This window comes from Perognathus longimembris, chromosome 25 (genome assembly GCF_023159225.1).
Source record: "Perognathus longimembris pacificus isolate PPM17 chromosome 25, ASM2315922v1, whole genome shotgun sequence".
Classification (NCBI taxonomy): domain Eukaryota; kingdom Metazoa; phylum Chordata; class Mammalia; order Rodentia; family Heteromyidae; genus Perognathus; species Perognathus longimembris.
Window position 1 is genome coordinate 20,442,280 of NC_063185.1, and position 19,831 is coordinate 20,462,110.

A 19,831-nucleotide genomic window follows, 5' to 3' on the forward strand; every position below is an offset into this window, starting at 1 on the left:
GGGCACTGCTCAATATAATTAAGCTGTATTCTATCACTTAACCCTAACACTATCCTACCCTTTATTACTGTGATATGACTTTTATAAACTTGGAGCTGCAGGAACACTGCACTCAGTAGCTTGAAGGAGACGGGCGCTGAGGCAGGGAATGGGGACAGAGCACAGGCCCTTGGCCCCAGGGCCTGTGCCCTGATATTCTTCACAGTTATGTCCAAACCATCCCGCTGCAACGACGAGACGTAGAATGGGATCACTGTGAGCAAGAAATCACAATCACATATTCACTAGTGCAAGACACAGCGACCCGAGTTTATTCTACAAAGTCCAATGAGACTCCTCGTGTGATAAAGACACTGTTGCCTTGAGAGCATCCTTCCGCATACGCCACGTGTGGAAAATCAGATTCTGCTACGAGTATCCTGAAAAGTTACTTATTTCAAACGGTGACTTACCTCCAGCTTCCCATCTAGAAGCTCTGCGCACCACTCCTGATGCCATTGTGACTTACAAACCCAAATCATTTCTAGTTCTATAGCGAAAGAGAAATTCATTTCAGATTCATTTCTCTTTATAAGGATATATGGTATTTCAAGAGTAGTAAGTATTGAGATTCCCAGAGGCTGAGCTTTTCATAAGATTCTCACGTGTGTGTGTGTGTGTGTGTGTGTGTGTGTGTTCCATTAACTTAGGAGGAATTAAAAGCTAAATTAGGACACATAAATGAGTTATTTTATGTGCTTTGCTGTATTTCGTTTTTGATGAGTAAGGCCGTCACTTGAGTGAAAAACATTCTTTGAAGTGTTATCTTTTCTCTTTCTCACTCCAACAAATGCCACTCTTTCTACTTGGGAATTCTCCAAACCATTTGAAAATGTTTTATATGTCAAAAACATTGCTCTTCGCATTTCTAGTGACTGTACACCTCAATCAACTCGTGCCCTTTTGGTGAACAGAACTATATATGTGTAAACTGAGCTGTGCCAAGTATTTCTGTGTATCACATTATATGTTTCCAGTGTTTAAGTTCAACCAGATCACAAATACAACTTTCCCAGCCCTTTAGCCTTCTAACATTTATTTAGTACACATATTTCTATTCCTTTTAGCCTAAACTCAGCACATTCCTCTGAGCTTTATATATGCTTGGGTAGATCTCCAGTACTTAAATACTAAAATAGGAAAAACAATCTAACAAAAGTTACCTTTTATAAGCTAATTTTCCAAACAAGAATCCAGAATGCAGCAAGGCTAATGCCTACTTCATGCTTTCAAAGAGCGTACACAGGGCTTTCCACACTCTCTTTTACTTGTAGGCAATGGGGTTCTGTCGTGTTACTTCCAGAAAGTTCCAAATTCAGGGTCAGCTCCATCAGCTTCTAGTTGTACAGTAATAGCTAATTTATCTTTCTGATTTCCAGTTGCCTATCAAGTGAGAGTTCAGGGAAAGTGAAGTAGTAGTGTTCAAATAATTCAACAAGAAAATGATTATATATAGATTGTATAGACTTAGAACTTAATAGGTGCTCAACAAGTTTTATTCCTTTTTTCCCCTCTAAGGTAGAGATTTCAACACATACACACACACACACACACACACACACACACACACACTTCTTAGTGCTATTTAATTGCTCACAGTCCATGAACACACTAGGTGGATGATGCATAACCAATGCTAATTACTTTGCAGGGCTGCTCTAAAAACATTTCTTACTAGCGTTCACTATCATATAGAATTATCAAAAGGACATTGAAATTTGCAGTGATAACAGTCATTAATTCTGCCATTAGTCTCTCTGAGGCTAAAAACTAAACACTTGATTATACTACCTCACTTAACACTCAAACAGCACTGTGCTTTTGACTTTAAAAAAATCAATTAGCAAGGAAAAAAATTCAAACAACAAAACCCAGAAACCCAAGATGGTGAAGCAATTGTCCCAAGGTCATTGCAATTACACAACTGGGATTTGAAACTGGGTTGCTCTGTTCCCCAAATACTGACTTTTAATTACTTTGTTATTTTCTCTAGTTAGTATTGATATGTAAATTTGGGGGCTGTTTTCCAGGCAATATTCATTAAATGATGGTTAGTTACGCAATACTAACATTGCCCCAGAATTTTTTGTAATCTCTCCAAGCTCAAAGTGATTCTATTTCATATAAATCTGACCATGTGTCAAAGATAAAATGTTGATTTAAAAAATCTTGCCATATTTATTCTTTTTTTTTTTTTTTTTGGCCAGTCCTGGGCCTTGGACTCAGGGCCTGAGCACTATCCCTGGCTTCTTCCCGCTCAAGGCTAGCACTCTGCCACTTGAGCCACAGCGCCGCTTCTGGCCGTTTTCTGTATATGTGGTGCTGGGGAATCGAACCTAGGGCCTCGTGTATCCGAGGCAGACACTCTTGCCACTAGGCTATATCCCCAGCCCGCCATATTTATTCTTGATGATATCCTTCCTAGGCCTTCTTGCCCTGAAATTCATGGAAAACTAGGGAATATTGGTTGGTGGGAAACAGATTACAAATGTTGACCATCTACCACATGACCCAGTTGATTTTCTAAAAAGAAGAACCATAGATTCAAGCCTAAGGTACATGAAAGACAAGACCTACCACACCAATACAATATTTATAGTGCTGAAAGTATCATCTTGTACGATTATATGTGGTTCTGACAGTAATTTTGTGAATGACTGGACAGGAATCTCCCTCTCTGGGAATTATACTAATGGTAGAGAGAAAAAAGAGAATGGAGAGCAAGCCACCCAGTTTATAGCTATGGAGATTGAGGTAACATTTGTTAACTGGTTGATGTTGGGGATCAACAATGAAAGAGCTCAAGACTGTTTCCAGGGTAGGTCAGCTGTGTTTCTATGGATTATTTTCAAACGTTTTTCAGACGGACTAAGAGGAACCTTGTGACATTATACTCAGTATTCTAATACACTATGGTATTGTATATCATAAAATGTAATGCATTATATGGTATTCTAATAGAGGAGATGAAGTATGTGAGACTGATGAATATCAGCTGGTTAGTTGAACATCCAACAATATCATCTTTTGCATACTAATTCATCTTATCTAAATAAATTAAAAGGGACTGACTTGAAAACTGCTTTGACCTTGAATATAGGTCATTTTAATCCCTGCAGTGGAGTTCCAGAATAGGAGATTGAGACAGAATTAGCAGAAAGGAAAAGATCAATTAGACTTGTCTGACTTTAAGCAAATCTGTAAAATTTATTACGTGTACACATATACATATACACAGTATATGTGTGTGTGAAATAACTATTATGTAACCTGATGTTCATATATATGTATACACACATATATGTATATATAGGTGTTTATATGTGCGTATAGATACATATATACGTACATGTGGCTTCCAAGAGTTTGTCTAAATGACTAGCTGTTTCAGAATCAGGACAACACATTGTATTTATTTATTTATTTATTTTTGGCCAGTCCTGGGCCTTGGACTCAGGGCCTGAGCAGTGTCCCTGGCTTCTTCTTGCTCAAGGCTAGCACTCTGCCACTTGAGCCACAGCGCCACTTCTGGCCGTTTTCTGTATATGTGGTGCTGGGGAATCGAACCCAGGGCCTCATGTATACAAGGCAAGCACTCTTGCCACTAGGCCATATCCCCAGCCCCCCCCTTTTTTTTTTTTTGCCAGTCCTGGGCCTTGACCTCAGGGCCTGAGCACTGTCCCTGGCTTCTTTCTGCTCAAGGCTAGCACTCTGCCACTTGAGCCACAGCGCCACTTCTGGCCATTTTCTATATATGTGGTGCTGGGGAATCGAACCTCAGGCTTCATGTATACAAGGCAAGTACTCTTGCCACTAGGCTATATTCCCAGCCCACAACACATTGTAAAAAAGGATGAGTTAATAAAGTGCTAGATTACCATCCTAATGCTGTTTATTTATCTTTTAATTATCAAGATATCACTGACTTTCTGGTTTTCAACATTTGAGACACTGAATATTTAAAGATCCCTGAGGATCTACATACTCCTTGTAGATCAGAGGCAATATAGATCTGTAATTTATCTCTCCAGAGTTAGGCGCAATGAAGAATGTTCTTTTCTGCTCTACCCAGCAAGGCACGTAGGAAGTGCTCATATGAAGAAGTCCATGGTCTGATGGGACAGTTCCTCAACCATGCCTTGGTTTATTCTTCCAAGACTCGCCTTCAGTCCCGCCCCACTGCAATCCACCGGGGTTAAATTTTCATTCATCCCCATTCCTAACCAAAATGGGATGATTTAAGAACCGCATTTTGCACATAGTGCTGTCGATTTCCTTAGCTTAAGTGGGTTGAACTCCAGGGATGAAACTTACCGTCGAAACCCGCACTGTTGATTGCTTGCTATCTTCCCTCCCAGGAGTGACAACTGTGCTGACTATGACGACTTTGAGCATCAGTGCCAGGAACTCCCTCCCAAAGGTGGCCTACGCCACGGCCATGGACTGGTTCATCGCAGTGTGCTATGCCTTCGTCTTCTCCGCTCTGATCGAGTTCGCTACTGTCAACTATTTCACCAAGAGGGGCTATGCATGGGACGGCAAAAGTGTGGTTCCAGAAAAGGTAAATGTGTTCTCCTGCCTGCCATCAACCTTGCGCAATGGGAGAGTCAGGTCCCTGTGCCCAAATAGTATGAGGGAAAGGATGAGGATTCATTTCTTTTTTTTCCTTAGCATGGTATAAATCAACTATCTCCAATTTTCAGTAAGGCTAAGGGGAGGCACCTTGTCTCTTTGCCAAAACAACCACGTGTCTGATTCCTGTGTACAAAAGAAATGCAGCGGTGGTTTCACAGAGGTGAGGCGGGCGTGGAACCTGAGCTTCTGTAATGCTCACGTTGAAACCATTCAAAGGCTCAACCTATGTGAAATGAATGTGGCTAATGTATTTTATCACAATAGATAAAAGCACACTGGCTTATATAACCCACATAAGACATTGTTAAGGAAGTATGTAACATTATACCTTTCACATTAAATCTATAAAATGTTCTTACAGTATACCCCAAATCACATCAGTCACACTTCCAGGGCTCAGTATTCAAAGGTGGTTAATGGTTACTCTACCAGACCACATAGCTTCCGGCTGATCACTTTGAAGAAATGTTTGTCTGAAAGAAACCTTAGCAGGTTCTTCATTTATCCTTCATTGCTCAGATAGCATGGCTGAGCAAGTCAACCCGAACAAAGACTGAGCAAAGGAAATCTGAAATAGTCCTACATATCTTTTGCCTGCTCAAAACAGGAGGAGCGACAATTATTTAATTAATAATCAAATAATAATTATCTCAGCAATTGAATTATATAAAACAACCCACCCCACAATTTAGTAACAAAAAACAACAGCCAGTTACTTGCTCGGGATTGGAAGTCTGGGAACAACCTGCTGGTACAGCGGGATTCCCCCCTACGGCTGCCACCCACTGCAGGTTCTTCCAGAAATAGAGGACCCACAGCTGTCGCTTTCACCTATCTGAAACGGATACGGGCTGTGCGCTGGGCCTCTCGTTCAGCATTCTGCCCTAGGTTTCTCAAGTAGCTGCGCATGCTTGGTAGGTGAAGGCTGTGTTCAGTTTATGCCCCTGAGATTGCACCCCACCACCCCGCTCACAGTTCCGTCCTGCGTTGAACCAGTGAAGACACAGACTCCACCTCTTGTGTGTGTTATCTGGTTTTGAACTCAGGGATCCCCACTTGTTAGGAGGGTGCTCTACCACAGTGCCATGACTCTAGCCAGTTTTTGTACTGGTCAGTTTTGAGACAGAGCATTGGCTTTTGGCTGACTGTGTACCTGGGAGCACCGCCCTCCTATCTGGGGCTCCCTGCTGTGGTTGGGGTGGCAGGGGCCGACCAGCATACCCAACTTCTTCCACCCTGATGGATTCTTCCAGAATTTCCTGCCTAAGATGGCCTTAAACTGCTATCCTCTGGATTGTAGTCTCCCAAGTAGCAAGGATTACAGACATAAAAAAAAAGTAGGTGCTCAGCAGACTCCAATTTTCTTTTTTGGATGACAACATATATAATGTATTGTCTGCCAGTGAGATTTTTAAATAAGCAACAGAATTGAGTCTCAAAGCAAGAGCCAGTTTACCTAGCAACTTGTAATTTTGCTTCTCATAGGTGTGTGTGTGTGTGTGTGTGTGTGTGTGTGTGTGTGTGTGTTAAACAATTGCTTTGCTTTTTCTTCTATAGCCAAAGAAAGTGAAGGATCCACTCATTAAGAAAAACAACACATATGCTCCAACAGCAACCAGCTACACCCCTAATTTGGCCAGGGGTGACCCTGGCTTAGCCACCATTGCTAAAAGTGCAACGATAGAGCCCAAAGAAGTGAAGCCTGAAACAAAACCCCCAGAACCCAAGAAAACCTTCAACAGCGTCAGCAAAATCGACCGGCTGTCAAGAATAGCCTTCCCGCTGTTATTTGGAATCTTTAACTTAGTCTACTGGGCTACGTATTTAAACCGGGAGCCTCAGCTCAAGGCCCCCACCCCGCACAAGTAGGTCCTGTCAGTCACGTTCTGTTGTTCTGTCCTTCACACTGGGAATTGCTTTCTGTTCAAAGCGCAGTGATTCCTATCTGCTTTATTGCCTCTGTCTTAAAAAGAATTTGAAGGTTTCCTTATTTCCATAACTCATATAAGAACAAGAGACCCCTGACTGGCAGTCCAGAGCAGAGCAGAATATATAGTTCAGAGACAGGAAAGGAAGCGCGAGAGAGAAATCAAGGGAGAAAAATGATGTCAGGAGACAGATGTGACAGGAAGAGAGGGAAAGAAGTCCAAAGAGGAAAAGAGGAAGAAAAAATAAATAGAGCTTACCTATAACACCTAAATCATTTGTAGATAGATTGCCAAATATTCTTTAATAAAAGATACTGTACATGTCAAAAATATTTTTGTGTGGAGGTATTTAAGAGGATAAATTATAAATGTTTAACGAAGAAAATTCTAAAGCACCTATGTCTTTCTTGCACAAGCGATGGGGTGCTCTTGGTGTTGTTTTCTTTTTTTAAGCAGATGTAGAGCTTTAACATTTTGTTCCCAAACTGACATACAAAAATCTCTAATGCATTATTTAGTTGTTAAATGCTATTTTAAAATTCGTAGAAATTTTGTAGGCAAGGTTGCCACTGTTGGATGCAGAGTTCATTTAATCCAATGCAGAGAAACACTTTGAATAGACTGCTTTGCTACCATATCAAGTTTTGCTACTCTTCTCGATAAAGAATCATCTTGAGACATCTGAATTATTTAATCAACTAGTTTTTAGAAAACACACCCTTTTTCCATTCTACTTCCAGATAGTAAATTGATTCAATAATCACTCTATTCTTATTACGAAGATGTTTTTAGAGGGGCAAAAGTATTTTGCAAGCTCTAGAATTGTTGAATGTATTCTTTTATATAACTACATTAAAAGCTTTAGATTGAAATTTATGACTAGAACACGAAAATACAATATAGAAATTACATTTGTAAATATTCAGCATGGGACTGTACATTTTTTTTTACTTTTTTAAAAGTTATGTTCATACGATTTGCATAGAAATCACCACGGGTAGCTGTCAGAATGTGGTTGAAAGCTAGGAGTAGACATCGGAGCCTGTACTTTAAGACAGGACAGCATGTCAGGAGTTGAGTATGAAGTCCTCTTATTATACAAAAAAGAGCCTAATTCCAGACTGGTGTTTGGTGTCCCATAACACATCAGTGGGTCTCTCCTCGAGTCCTGCCATTCCACATTTTCCTATGTGAAGCTCTTGTACTATAGAAAGAAAATGGGAAGCCTTCGCTGGAGCTAGAAAAAAAAATTCAACTGTATATTATTGCTATATTTGCTGATATCAACTATTTCAATAAGTGCTGTACCATATGTAACATTCACTATAAAATACATGACAGAGTGTACAGGAAATAGCTTTTATTGGGTAATCTTACTACATTTCATTTATACTGTAGCAATATATTTGTAGGCATACTATGTAAGGGCTTTAAATTAAAGAGGTCCATTAAGACTCCCTATAAAAATTCTAGTCTTTCATTACTGCCCAGATGTTTTAGAAATAAATATTTATGCAGAAGGTATTTTTGGAGTCTCCTTTGTCAGAGTTTCACAGATCTTTAAATTTAGTGTTGAGAATCTACAGGTCATGGTGTCAACATATTTACAATAATATGACATACAACGTTCCGTATCATTGCCAAATGACAGTTGAGATTCCTATCTTAGTTTTGAGCAATGGTTTTCTCCAAAAGCTGCTATCCAATGATGGAGTAAAATATAACTGTTTTCCTAAACAAACTCTGGTTTTCATTTTTAGATGTGTTTCACTGTTCGATTTGGTCTTGCCTAAATTTCATGAGCTAGTCCAATAAAGGCTGACCACGGACATTCATCCTCTGGTTTCATCTGTAGATACTATGTATAGAAAATAAAATAAATGATGGCTCTAACTTCTATGTTGCTGTTTATCTTGTTATTTCTCGACGTTGATCTAATGTATTTCTTGAGAGCATTTTATCTCCCAGACTCCTCCTGGCTAACCTTTGATCTGTACTTTGCTCATTAGATGTGAATAATTCTTAGTCTGCTTTTCTGCTATGCAATGACTGCATTCCTCCCATTTCTTAGTTGTTAGTACATGTGGGTAGCACTCTATTGTATAAACTGATTGCACAGTTATCAAAGACCAATTATTCTATGTAGCTTTTTCTACAGTGCTTTGCTAAACCATGTGATGCTAGGTTAAGTCTTCCTTGAAAATAAAGATGCACTCTTATAGAGGACAGTTCCTGTTTACTCCCAGGATTCTTTTTTCCCAAAAGATGACAGTGAATGTTTATTGCACCTTAGTGCAGTGAAGTGGCAATAAAACCTAACAAGAGTCAAGGTTGTTTATGGCAGATGCATGTATTGCTTTACAGAGTTTAGCAAAAGCTCTTGATTTTATGTTATACTGTATTCTATTATCATAATAAAGCTAATGTTATTCAATAATAAAGTGGGATACTGGACTCTCTTTTCACACTATCCAAAGTCCATCCATTTCTTTGTTTTATCTCATTTTCAGGTTAGATGTACCAAAAATAACAATGGCGAGGAGCAATCTGGCCACATGGAAGAATTTTCACACTGTATTCAGAGTTTCTTCCCCAACTATGACTTTTAAAGACTTGCTTCTCAGTAAAAATTTACAGCCAGGTGCCAGGGGCTCTCACCCTTGTAATCCTAGCTACTCAAGAGGATGAGATCTAGAAAATTATAGTTCAAGACAATTCCAGACAGAAAAGCCTATGAGACTGTACAACTAAAAATAACTAGCAAACACTGGGATGTAGGTGTGGCTCAAGTGCTAGAGTACCAGGTGAGCAAATAAGCCTAGTGAACATGAGATTCCTAGTTCAAACCCTAGCATCAGAAAAAAAAATTAACCACCTGGCAGCATTTCGATATTTGTAAAACCAAACCAACACACAAAAAATGCTAAAATGCTAGTAGCATTTGCCTCTATCGCTAATTCAAAGAATTTATTTCCTGATCTTTCCATAGGACTCTGGCTCAACTTCTCTCAGAAAAAAGAATGAACTCTCTCAGTGATGAGTATAGGTAGTCAAGGTTGAGAACCATTAACTTATTTATATTTAATTTTTTGCTGAGAATTCCTATAACCAAACAGTAAATTAAAATCATTTATAATCATTTGAAAGACTGAACAAAGATGTTCAATGCCATTAGGAGTCAAAGGAATTAAAGCCATAATAACAATATGTGCCCATATAAGGGTTGTAATCAAATGGTGGACCATAAAACTCATGTCAGAGAATGTAGAGGAATTGGACCCCTTACACAGCTAATGAAAAAGAAAACCAGTATCGCTACACCTCGGAAAATGATTTGGGAAGTCTAAAATATGAAATATCCACTTATCTCAAGTCTCAATAGTTCCATCGAGAATAAAGACACAAATTCTCATAGCCACTTGTATGTGAATGATGATAGGTATATTAGGCCCATAAACCTTACAGAATAAGAACAATAATATTACGCTAAGAAAAAGTTGTGCACACTAAATGAGTAACAGAAGATACATGGATGGACTGAAAAACATGCCGCTCTGGAATTGTAGCTCAAAGAGAGACTGCCTACTAAATGTAAGGTTCTGAGTTCAAATTTTAGTACCGTCAACCCCTCGCCCCTCCAACCCATTATGGTAAGTGAAGGAAGCCAGACATAGTGACACAAAACAGAGGGTTCTCGTTTACATAGATTGCCCGAAAAGGCAAAGCAGATTTGGCTTCTGCTGCGGGCACAGGACAGGGTCTGCCTATTATTTGTTATGTGGACCTTTTGGGTATAACTGGAAATAAAATTGCATTTAAACACCAGTATTAATTTACTAAAATTTAGACAGCTACGTATTTTTTAAATGTAACATATCTTATAAGTGTTACTACCATAATGCTACAAAATGACAATAGTTAATGCTAATAACTTTGAATATTATGGCTATCCAATGTGTGTGAAGGAACGCAGCATATTCCTCTTACAAAACTGAATTCCTTCTCAAGATAATGGTGCTTTTTCTATATGGCAAAAAATAAAACTTAATCTAAAGACTAAAAAAAGAAAAAAACAAACAGGACAGCCATATCACAAATAAAAACGGAGAAAGAGATTTCTTATCTATAAACTGAAGAAGGCTTCCGGGACCATATATGTAAATGAGCTACTCCATATTCATGAGCCAGGTGACTTACTCAACACCTTGGTAGGAAGATTTAGCCCTTCTCATGACAACCAGTGTGATCACTTACAAAAACCAAAACAAGATCTTCTCCCTTTGCGGACTGAGAAGTTCAGCACGGGATCATGTTAGAAGGCCTTGGCTCAAGGGTTCTCCACGGAAAGCATACCTTAAAGTAGTGGCAAAACTGACAGACTCAGCTTAGAGTTTGCAATTTCGTCAATCTGACATGATACTCATAGATTCTCATTTCTAGTGAGTCTCTCAATGTGACCTTGATGTTGCTGTTCACGATGACATGGAGAAACTGACCTAGGAATCCCATTACCAGAGCCGATGCAGAGTTCGTGGTTTAACTTCAGAATTTAAGGCAGTAATCCAGGTGAATGGGGCTAAAAATAAGACTGAGGATTTAAACAATGAAGAACGTTATAAATCTTTTCCCTTTATTAGGGAAGAGGTATACATGTGACTGGTAATAACAAAGAATCAATGAGATAGATCTTGGAGGTTTTCTCCCAGTCAGTATAAAATTAATAACTGTAATAAATTCCTTTCACAAATGGAAACAGGAGCACAAGTAAAATGAAGGAATAAAACCCAATGAACCTGTTAACACAGAGGTTCTTTTTCTTACCCAATAAAACTCAAATATTTTTGAAAATCAAATTGTTTTGTTTTTTTTAAAGAGGAAACTCAATTGCAGACACTATAAACTATCCTGTCGCCTTTAGCACAAGTATCTGCAGCGTAATGAGGAGCATTAGCTCCTACTGTTCGTAGCTGTGGCCCATTGTGCTGTCAGCACTGGTTTCCATGTGACTTGGGAACAGAGTGGACTGTGAATGCTACGGTAAACTCCTACCATCCCGGAAGGTGGAAGTGTAGACTATGCTTACAAAGCTCTACTTTGAGAGTGGAAGATGAACAGATCATAATATAGCCCTGCTTGGATGTTTATAATATTGAAGGGTGTAAGACAACACTGTTGAATAGAATCTGAATTTTCAGTGCCACAATATGTCATAGTAAAGGGGACAAAAATAGTCTCTTCGGGACTGGGAATGTGGCTTAGCAATAGAGTGCTTGCCCAGCATGCACAAAGCCCTGGATTCGATTCCTCAGCACCACATACATGGAAAAAGCCAGAAGTGGCGCTGTGGCTCAAGTGGTAGAGTGCTAGCCTTGAGCAAAAAGAAGCCAGGGACAGCGCTCAGACCCTGAGTCTAAGGCCCAGGACTGGCAAGAAAAGAAAAAAATAGTCTCTCCATCATTCTGTTGAATACTTTTTCTAACAAAGCTCTTCAGCCTCTAAAAGGTAAATACTTAAACTTGTTTTTAATGTTAGTGATTCTCAGTTATGACTCATATTCTTTTTACAGACAGATTACTACTGTCAGTTGAAAAGTTCATAAAGTTTGAATATGCATTTATAAAAGTCAGTTGTTCTAATAAATCTAGCTTTGTAATACAAATACAAAATTATGAAGCCATAATACATAAGACTTCAACTAAAAGTAGATACAGGATTATGGTACATACTTTTCAACTTCTAGCGAGAAATAAAAAAAAAATGAACTTACTGCTCTATGTTTATGCTGTCATAACCCTTAACTATTCTACTTTATAAACAAAGAGAAATATTTAAACAGATGCCACTAAAAGAATTTTTTCTAGATTAACCAAGATTTGGAGGCATGAATATACTAAGATTAACTCACTGAACCAATATGTGTAATGAGTTTTGACTATGTATCAGGAATTGCACTAGACCTTAAATATAGAAAGCTGATTATATTTTGGTCTTTCTTTCTAGGATCATATCTCCCTTTCAAAGAATTCAGACAGCATATATAGTAATGGACCAAAGAAAGTTTTACATATGCATGCATATGAACACAATTCTAAATATAAGCCTTCAGAATTACATGTCTATATTACACCAATTCCTGCAAGGTATGAATATGACTTTATTTGGAAAAAAAATCTTTTAATTAAGGATATGGAGGGGGGCGATCATACTGGATCATCTATCCCTCAATGTAATGACATCCCTTAAAAGGCACTGCTTTCAGAAGAAACAGGAAGATTTAACACAGACATGGAAGGTAGACATGGAAGACTATAAAAAGGTGGAGACAGAGATTGGAATGATAGAGCTGGGAAAATCTCCATGCCTCTAGAATTAGGAAAAGATGAGAGAAGGTTCTCTCCACAGATCCATCGATGGGAATGATGAGATCCTGATATATGATGTGAGATCAATTTCACGTCTTACAACGGTCCTAAGAAAGGAACACAAAGACACAGAGGCTTCTCCTGGCTTCAGAGGAAGCAGCGCTCTTTTCTAAGCCACAAAGTTGAAATTCAATTGTTATTAAGACCCTGGGAATATGAGAGTGATCTGTAGAGCAAGATTCAGACATTTCCTACGTCAGGAAGCGAAGGGATAAAATTTCCACCTTAAAAATTTTAGCACTGTTCTCTAGCAGTGAACTTAAGTTAAAAAGCAAATTAAAAAGAAAAGGTTTTGATCTATAATAGATGAGGGTTAATAGGTAAGCCTTGGTAAAAAGGACTTCGCTCCAGTGAAAGAGAAAGAAGCCATAAAGTAGTTGATAAGTCCATGAACATTAGAATGTAGACAAGCTTAAAAATAACAAGGAGAAGGGATTCTTTAACTTTATACACTACTAGTCCCTCTACCATATATTTTCCAAATCTATCAACTATCAAGCAAAATATTTAAATGTGCTTTTCAATCTAAAGCTCCAAAGATGATAGCAATACCCCCACATATTCTTTGGTTTAGAAGTATAACCAGCCAAAAGGCAGATGTGATTCGAAATGAGACTTGTACGAATGCCACCCACATTTTTTAAAATAAGGAAAAGACAAATCCCCGATGTTGGACCCCCTCCGTGTTTGGGACCTGTTGGCTTTTGTTGTTGCCAAAGGTTACTGGGACACAAGAGAAACGACAGATTGTCTGGAGGCCGTGGGGCTGCCCAGGGCCCTGAGAGCCTTCCCCAACTGCCAGGCCTGGTGCTCTTTAACCAGGACTGCTAAATGGTGCAGGTGGCGTGGAGTTTGGGCACCACAGAAGAACACGGGAAGAATAAGTGACTATTCCTTTCCCAACTGTTCCACTGGCTCTTCTTCAGGGACTGCAAATGTCCTCCAGAGAAACAGGACCCGATTGAAGGAGAGGTCAGATAGCCCTTCGTGGTCCGTAAGAACAGAAAATCAGTGCAGATGTAAGAAAAAAGATATCGGGCTGGGGATATGGCCTAGTGGCAAGAGTGCTTGCCTCGTATACATGAGGCCCTGGGTTCAATTCCCCAGCACCACATATACAGAATATGGCCAGAAGTGGCGCTGTGGCTCAGGTGGCAGAGTGCTAGCCTTGAGCAAAGAGAAGCCAGGGACAGTGCTCAGGCCCTGAGTTCAAAGCCCAGGACTGGAAAAAAAAACAAAAAACAAAAAAAGAAATTTACTCTTTATCTGACTTATGTAACTGTAACCCTTCTATACATCACCTTTACAATAATAATAAATAATTTAAAAAAAGAAAAAAGATAACTGAATACCAAGGCACAAACATTCACGTAGACAGAAAACACAGTTTATCAAGAATTAGGAAACGACAGAGATACCCACAAGGTAACCCATGTTTAGATGAATTATAGAAGGGTTGTGTAGTTTCAACCTTTTGTTCTCCTGAGAGGATGGTCTTCCTATACGCTTGGTGCTCTTGTGCTACACTGGAGGTCCCTTTGGATATTTGTCTCAGTGGATAAAGTTCACCCTCCCCCCCCCCCACGTCTCCTCTCACCTCTGTGGAAGAATTTTTGTTTCGGCTCCATTTCTAAATCTTAATGCCTTTCAGTAAATTCCAAGTTTGAGTTTCATTTTTCTTCTCATTTCCTTCTCTGAAAAAGTTCCTTCAAGGACTTTTGAATTTGAGTCCCTTAAACGTGATGTGTGAATTCAAATGTCACAATGGACATATTAAATAACATTTATTAATTTCTTACTAGCTACCAAGTACTTATCATGTGACCCAATTATGAGCCCTATTTTATAAAAGAAAAGAGCTAAATTAAATTAGGCCAGCCATCACAAGTAATAAGTTTGGGATTAACAAAAAAAAAACCCACAAAAACCACATTTAAATTGCATTATCTAAGTTGAAAACCTTAAGCTAGGAAACAAAATACAAATTTTCGTGTTGATCAGCAGGTGAGAATTCTCTTACCTTTTTCAGTCCTTGACTTCCACAGCTGTAAAATGAATAAATGCTTTAGAAACATATTTTTTTATAATTTTATATTGGTTGTTCACAAATTTCCCAGCTTTTCTACCCATGGTCAGTCAAACTGGGAATTTCTAGGAACAGTTTCATCCAAAAAGCCAACTGGAGCATAATGCTTTATACCAGAATTCAAAAGGAAAATATATATCCCTCCTTTTGATAGGTAGTTTATCTTCCTAGGCAGACATTGCTAATCAATCACCACACTCATTCATGCCAAGGCTAGATGGGGCCTCATTATCCTGCTAAAACTCAAAACTGATATATGAGGGGGGAAAAAAAACTGTCAGCCTATCTGTGTAGTGATGAAATACTACCAGGTTTAACAGTCACCATTGTGAAATACAAAGTTTTCAGTGTCAGGGTCAAAGTGTCCTTCTGGTTTTTAAAAATTCCTTGCCCCCTATCTATCAGTCAGGGATTAAATGAAGCCTGCTTTGTGTGTGTGTGTGTGTGTGTGTGTGTGTGTGTGTGTGTGTGTGTGTGTTCCGGAGGCTGGAACTCAGGGACGGGGCACTGTCCCTGAGGCCTGGGCTCAAAGACAGCAGTCTGCCTCTTGAGCCACAGCTCCAGTTCTGGCTTTTTGGTTGTTAACTGGAGATAAGAGTTCACAGACTTTTCTGCTGTGGCATCCGTCTTTCTTTTTTTTCTCTTAGAGGACGGATATCTTTAGGAAATGAACAGCGCTCATTTGAACTGGCCAAACCACCAACCCACACAGCAGAAGGAGAACAGGGGTGGCCAGATCCCAGGCAACAGAGGAACAGAGAGAGTCCTGGGGTGTTCCAGTCACAGAGGTGCATGGCATTTGCCTCGGGGCACCACGTGGCATTCATTCTGCCCTTTGTGGGGCTCCGTTATTCACCCAGTCTTTACAAGAGTTGGATTGTGTGGTCTGGGCCATTTATTCATTCCCTGGGGGAACACTGCGGTTGCCCATCCTAGCAGAGCCTGTGAGACGGCAGGGTAACGGCCTCCACACTAAACATCCAGGGGAAGAAAGCCTTTCTGATGAAACAAGAAACCCATCCAAGTTGAAGAGCACCACGTTCAAGAGAAGTCTACCACATCTCCATACGACACGTAGACCCTGCGGGGAATGGTGTGCCCCACATGTTATTTTAAAGAAGACCATAGGAGCTTGTGCGCATTCCAGAGAGGCGGGCATTTCATGGACTGGGGTGAACCATACTAGAGACCTTACGGTACGCAGGTGAGAGGTGATGGAACGCAATGGAAACGTGGTTACTGGTAGCAGGAGAGTGAGAAGGAAATCAGTTTAAGACACAGTGGTTCAGTGGGACGCAAAGGGAAAGAAGACAGCTACAGGTGTCAGGCTACAAATATGGACTGACATAAACGAAATCCAGAACTCTGTGGTTAGAAAGTATTGAGTATTACAGATATTCTGTACATCACAACACTTGAGAGTTGTTTTTTTTAAGTGTGTCCTTCATTTGATATCACTTATTCCTTTGAATCCCACAATTTCATAGTTTTGCTGCCTAATTAGAGGTAAGTACCCAGTCATGCATAGGAAATAAGCAGTTCTTTCACTTGAAGGTCAAATCTTAATCTGGGTAAAAACATGAACATGTTTGAATGGGAAAGGACAGATTTCTAAGCGTGTCTTGTTTCAAATGCACAAGGAAGAGAGCTTTGGTAAGCGGATGTGTACAGGCAATGCTGGTAACATTCCAACATTTCAGGTGTTTTACAAAGCTCAGAGTTCAGAAGCTTTCTCTTGCCAACTAGAGCACGCAGAGTGACCTTTGCCCCTTTTGAGAGAATAAAAATAATTTCCTGAGAACATGGAATTGAACAGTAATTAAATGGAAGGCATGGATGTTAATAAGGTTGGTATAATCTGTTCTAAATGAGTTAAATTCTTTTCCCTTGTAAAGCTTGAATAAAGGAAGCCATGTTTTTATATAACTATGTTTTGGCAAACCAAGATGTATACAGGGAAAAGAAAATCACCTAATTTCCTAAAGCAAAACAAAAGAAATAGAAAACGATTGCAGAGATAAAGTTGCCGTGGCCTCCCAACCTGAGGAGGGTTTGGGAGTTACTGATGGAATCTGTACTTATCACCCTAGGCACTGCCGCAAAAACGGAAAATGAAAACGCAGAGCCCAGGGCTCAAGAGAGTTAGAATTGAAATATAAATTAAATGTAATCATGCAGTGTATTACCGCCTCTGCTCGCACACAGCTCAAAAACCCATTTCAGCATAAACACAGTGCTCGCAGATCCATCCGTAACAAGCCGACCTCCTCAGAAGGGAAACTAAAATGATATATTGTCCCAACTGAAGCTGAGTCTTGAGTAAGAGAATATGATTGTGTGGGCAGAGTTGGCCTAGGGTTGCAATTCAAATGAACTCTTCAGGTGTGCAAGACTATGACTGCTCTGTTTTCCAGTAAACGTCTTTCTTTTCCTGTCTCTCACGTCTCCTCTTTTCTCATTTGGAACAATATATCAGTAAGGTAAAGAACTCAAATCGAGAGGAACAATCATGTCTAAAAAGAAAAGATTCGCGTGTGATTTTAAACAACTTTCCTCGTTATGAACTGAAACACAGCGCATCTGAGTTTGCCCTATGTTCCATTGTACAAATGCAAATATTCAAAGAAATTATGACTGTCCAATTGCAACCCCTAAGTAGGTTCCAACATTAGTTCCCACGCTCTGGGTGCTTTTGGAGGTGCTAAATGGCAAACATAACACTACAGAGCTAGAACCACAGTGATGCCACCCTACCTGGGAACGCTGAGGAGGCTCTGATACAGAAAATGCCTTCCATGATAGAGCATGGCAGAGAACACCTGTAATCCCAGCTACGTGGGACGTGAGGGAGGAAGACCTTGGTTTAAAGGCAGCTTGGGCCGTTACAGAGATCCCAGATGACGAACCAATGAAAACAAAAGAACTGGAGGTATGGTGTAAGGAGAAGAGTGCCGGTCTAGCAAGCAGAAGGCCTTCGATGGAATCCCCAGTTCCACAACAGAAGGAAGGAGGCCGAGATCTCTGGGGCCCGCGTAAGCTAGGGAGGTTTCTGTTCTATGCAGGGTGCGGAGCCCGGCTGGTGGCGCGTTGCCTATTAGCTTCTCCCATAGGAAGGTGTGGGTGCTAGATTTCATCCTGTGAGGTGCATTTTCAGAGGTAACTTAGCAGCACGGTGTTTGAAATTTCCATTTCACACAGTTCATTCCTCTTCTCTAGGGCACCAATTGTATTTTGAATAACACTTTATCCTTCAACCTTGCTATGTAATTGCTTATTAATTCTAATGAATTTTCTTTTGTTCATTCTTTGGGATTTTTCTACTTAGACAATCATGCCATCTGTGAACAAGATAGCTTTCTTTCTTTCTTAATCTGTATACTTTACCCACATCATCCCCTACTTTTTTGACTCACTGCACTAGTTAATGTAATGTTTCTAATATGTGCACAGTCATAGTGAGACAATCCACCCTTGCTTCTTAATGAAAGGGGAAAACACCCAGTGACTAACATTTAAGTACGTCAACTGTAGGCTTTGGTAAATATTCTGGATAAAGTTGAATAAATTCCTCTCTATCCCTTGTTTTGCATACAGTATTTTTTGCGAAGACTTATGAACTTTTTCTAAATACTTCATCTATTGATAGAGTTATCTGGTTTTTTCAGTTTGCTGTTGAGATGAGCTACATGAGTTAGAATTCTCAATGCTGAATTCGGGCTGAGTGACTGGCACATCTTCATAAAGTAAACTCCACACTACGCTAAAGGAAGAGGCAGTGTAGCGTGCACACTGTATGGTTCCATTTTTGTACGACAGCACAAGAGGAAAGTCCGGTGCTAACAGGTTGCACATGGGTGTTTGCCTGGTTCCAAGCACGAAAATGGTCAGAGGACTCAAAACCACGGGGGGATTTTGTCATCATTCATTGCAACTATCAACCATTTGGGTTAAATCAAATTTAATAATTAAGAAGCCAAAGAAACATTGTGTAAACACTCAGTATAGCCAGTGACGCTCAGATTTTACCAGGACCTAAGGAAAATCAATCATACACTGTAATTATAATTGTAAACACTAAGCTGTTGACAAGGAGGCAGAAAATTGGCTTGTAGAGACATTTATGAATACAACTTTATCATCCGGCCGAGCCACACCCAACAGACAGCTTTGTAATCAGAAACCTTGCATTCAAATATGATCCACTTACTTGTTATAAACTCTTGGCTGTCGTTTCTTTTTCTTTTTTTGTCAGTCTTGGGGCTTGAACTCAGGGCTGGGTGCTGTCCCTGAGCTCTTTTGTTCAAGGCTAGTGCTCTACCACTTTGAGCCACAGCCCCACTATAATTTGTTAACTGAGAATGATTTCTGCAGCTACTTTGTTACAGTTATGAGAGTTAGAGTTGTTAACATAAGTAATATATTCAAAATGCTAGCACAATGCCTGCATTGATCTGGAAAGGCTAGAGATTGCAACTTTTGCCGTCTTTAGTTTTTATTTGTTTCTTTGAATAACATTTGAAGCAAATAGGATTTGTAAATCATCTGAAGATGATTTCCTTGTTTTACTTGAATGGTTTAATAGAACTTATAACCTTCTTTTCAAAATCATATATCATGTTGTCCAAGATAAACAAAAGAGATAAAAGGTTACTATATAAACTTTTCAGCTTTCCCGATAGGAAACAGAACTCATTAACTTATCTAATAATCCTGGTACTATC

General features: G+C 39.6%; 1 protein-coding gene across 1 annotated transcript in view; it reads left to right on the top strand.

The window, feature by feature from the left end:
* The window catches only part of Gabra1 (gamma-aminobutyric acid type A receptor subunit alpha1), a 47,626-nt gene extending 38,695 nt beyond the window's left edge, over positions 1 to 8,931 (top strand). The window contains exons 9-10 of the mRNA XM_048334249.1: positions 4,398 to 4,600; positions 6,232 to 8,931. Coding sequence (XP_048190206.1) covers positions 4,398 to 4,600; positions 6,232 to 6,543 — 515 coding nt within the window. The 3' untranslated portion in view covers positions 6,544 to 8,931. The remainder of the gene's footprint in view (positions 1 to 4,397; positions 4,601 to 6,231) is intronic.
* Positions 8,932 to 19,831: the final 10,900 nt, after the last annotated feature.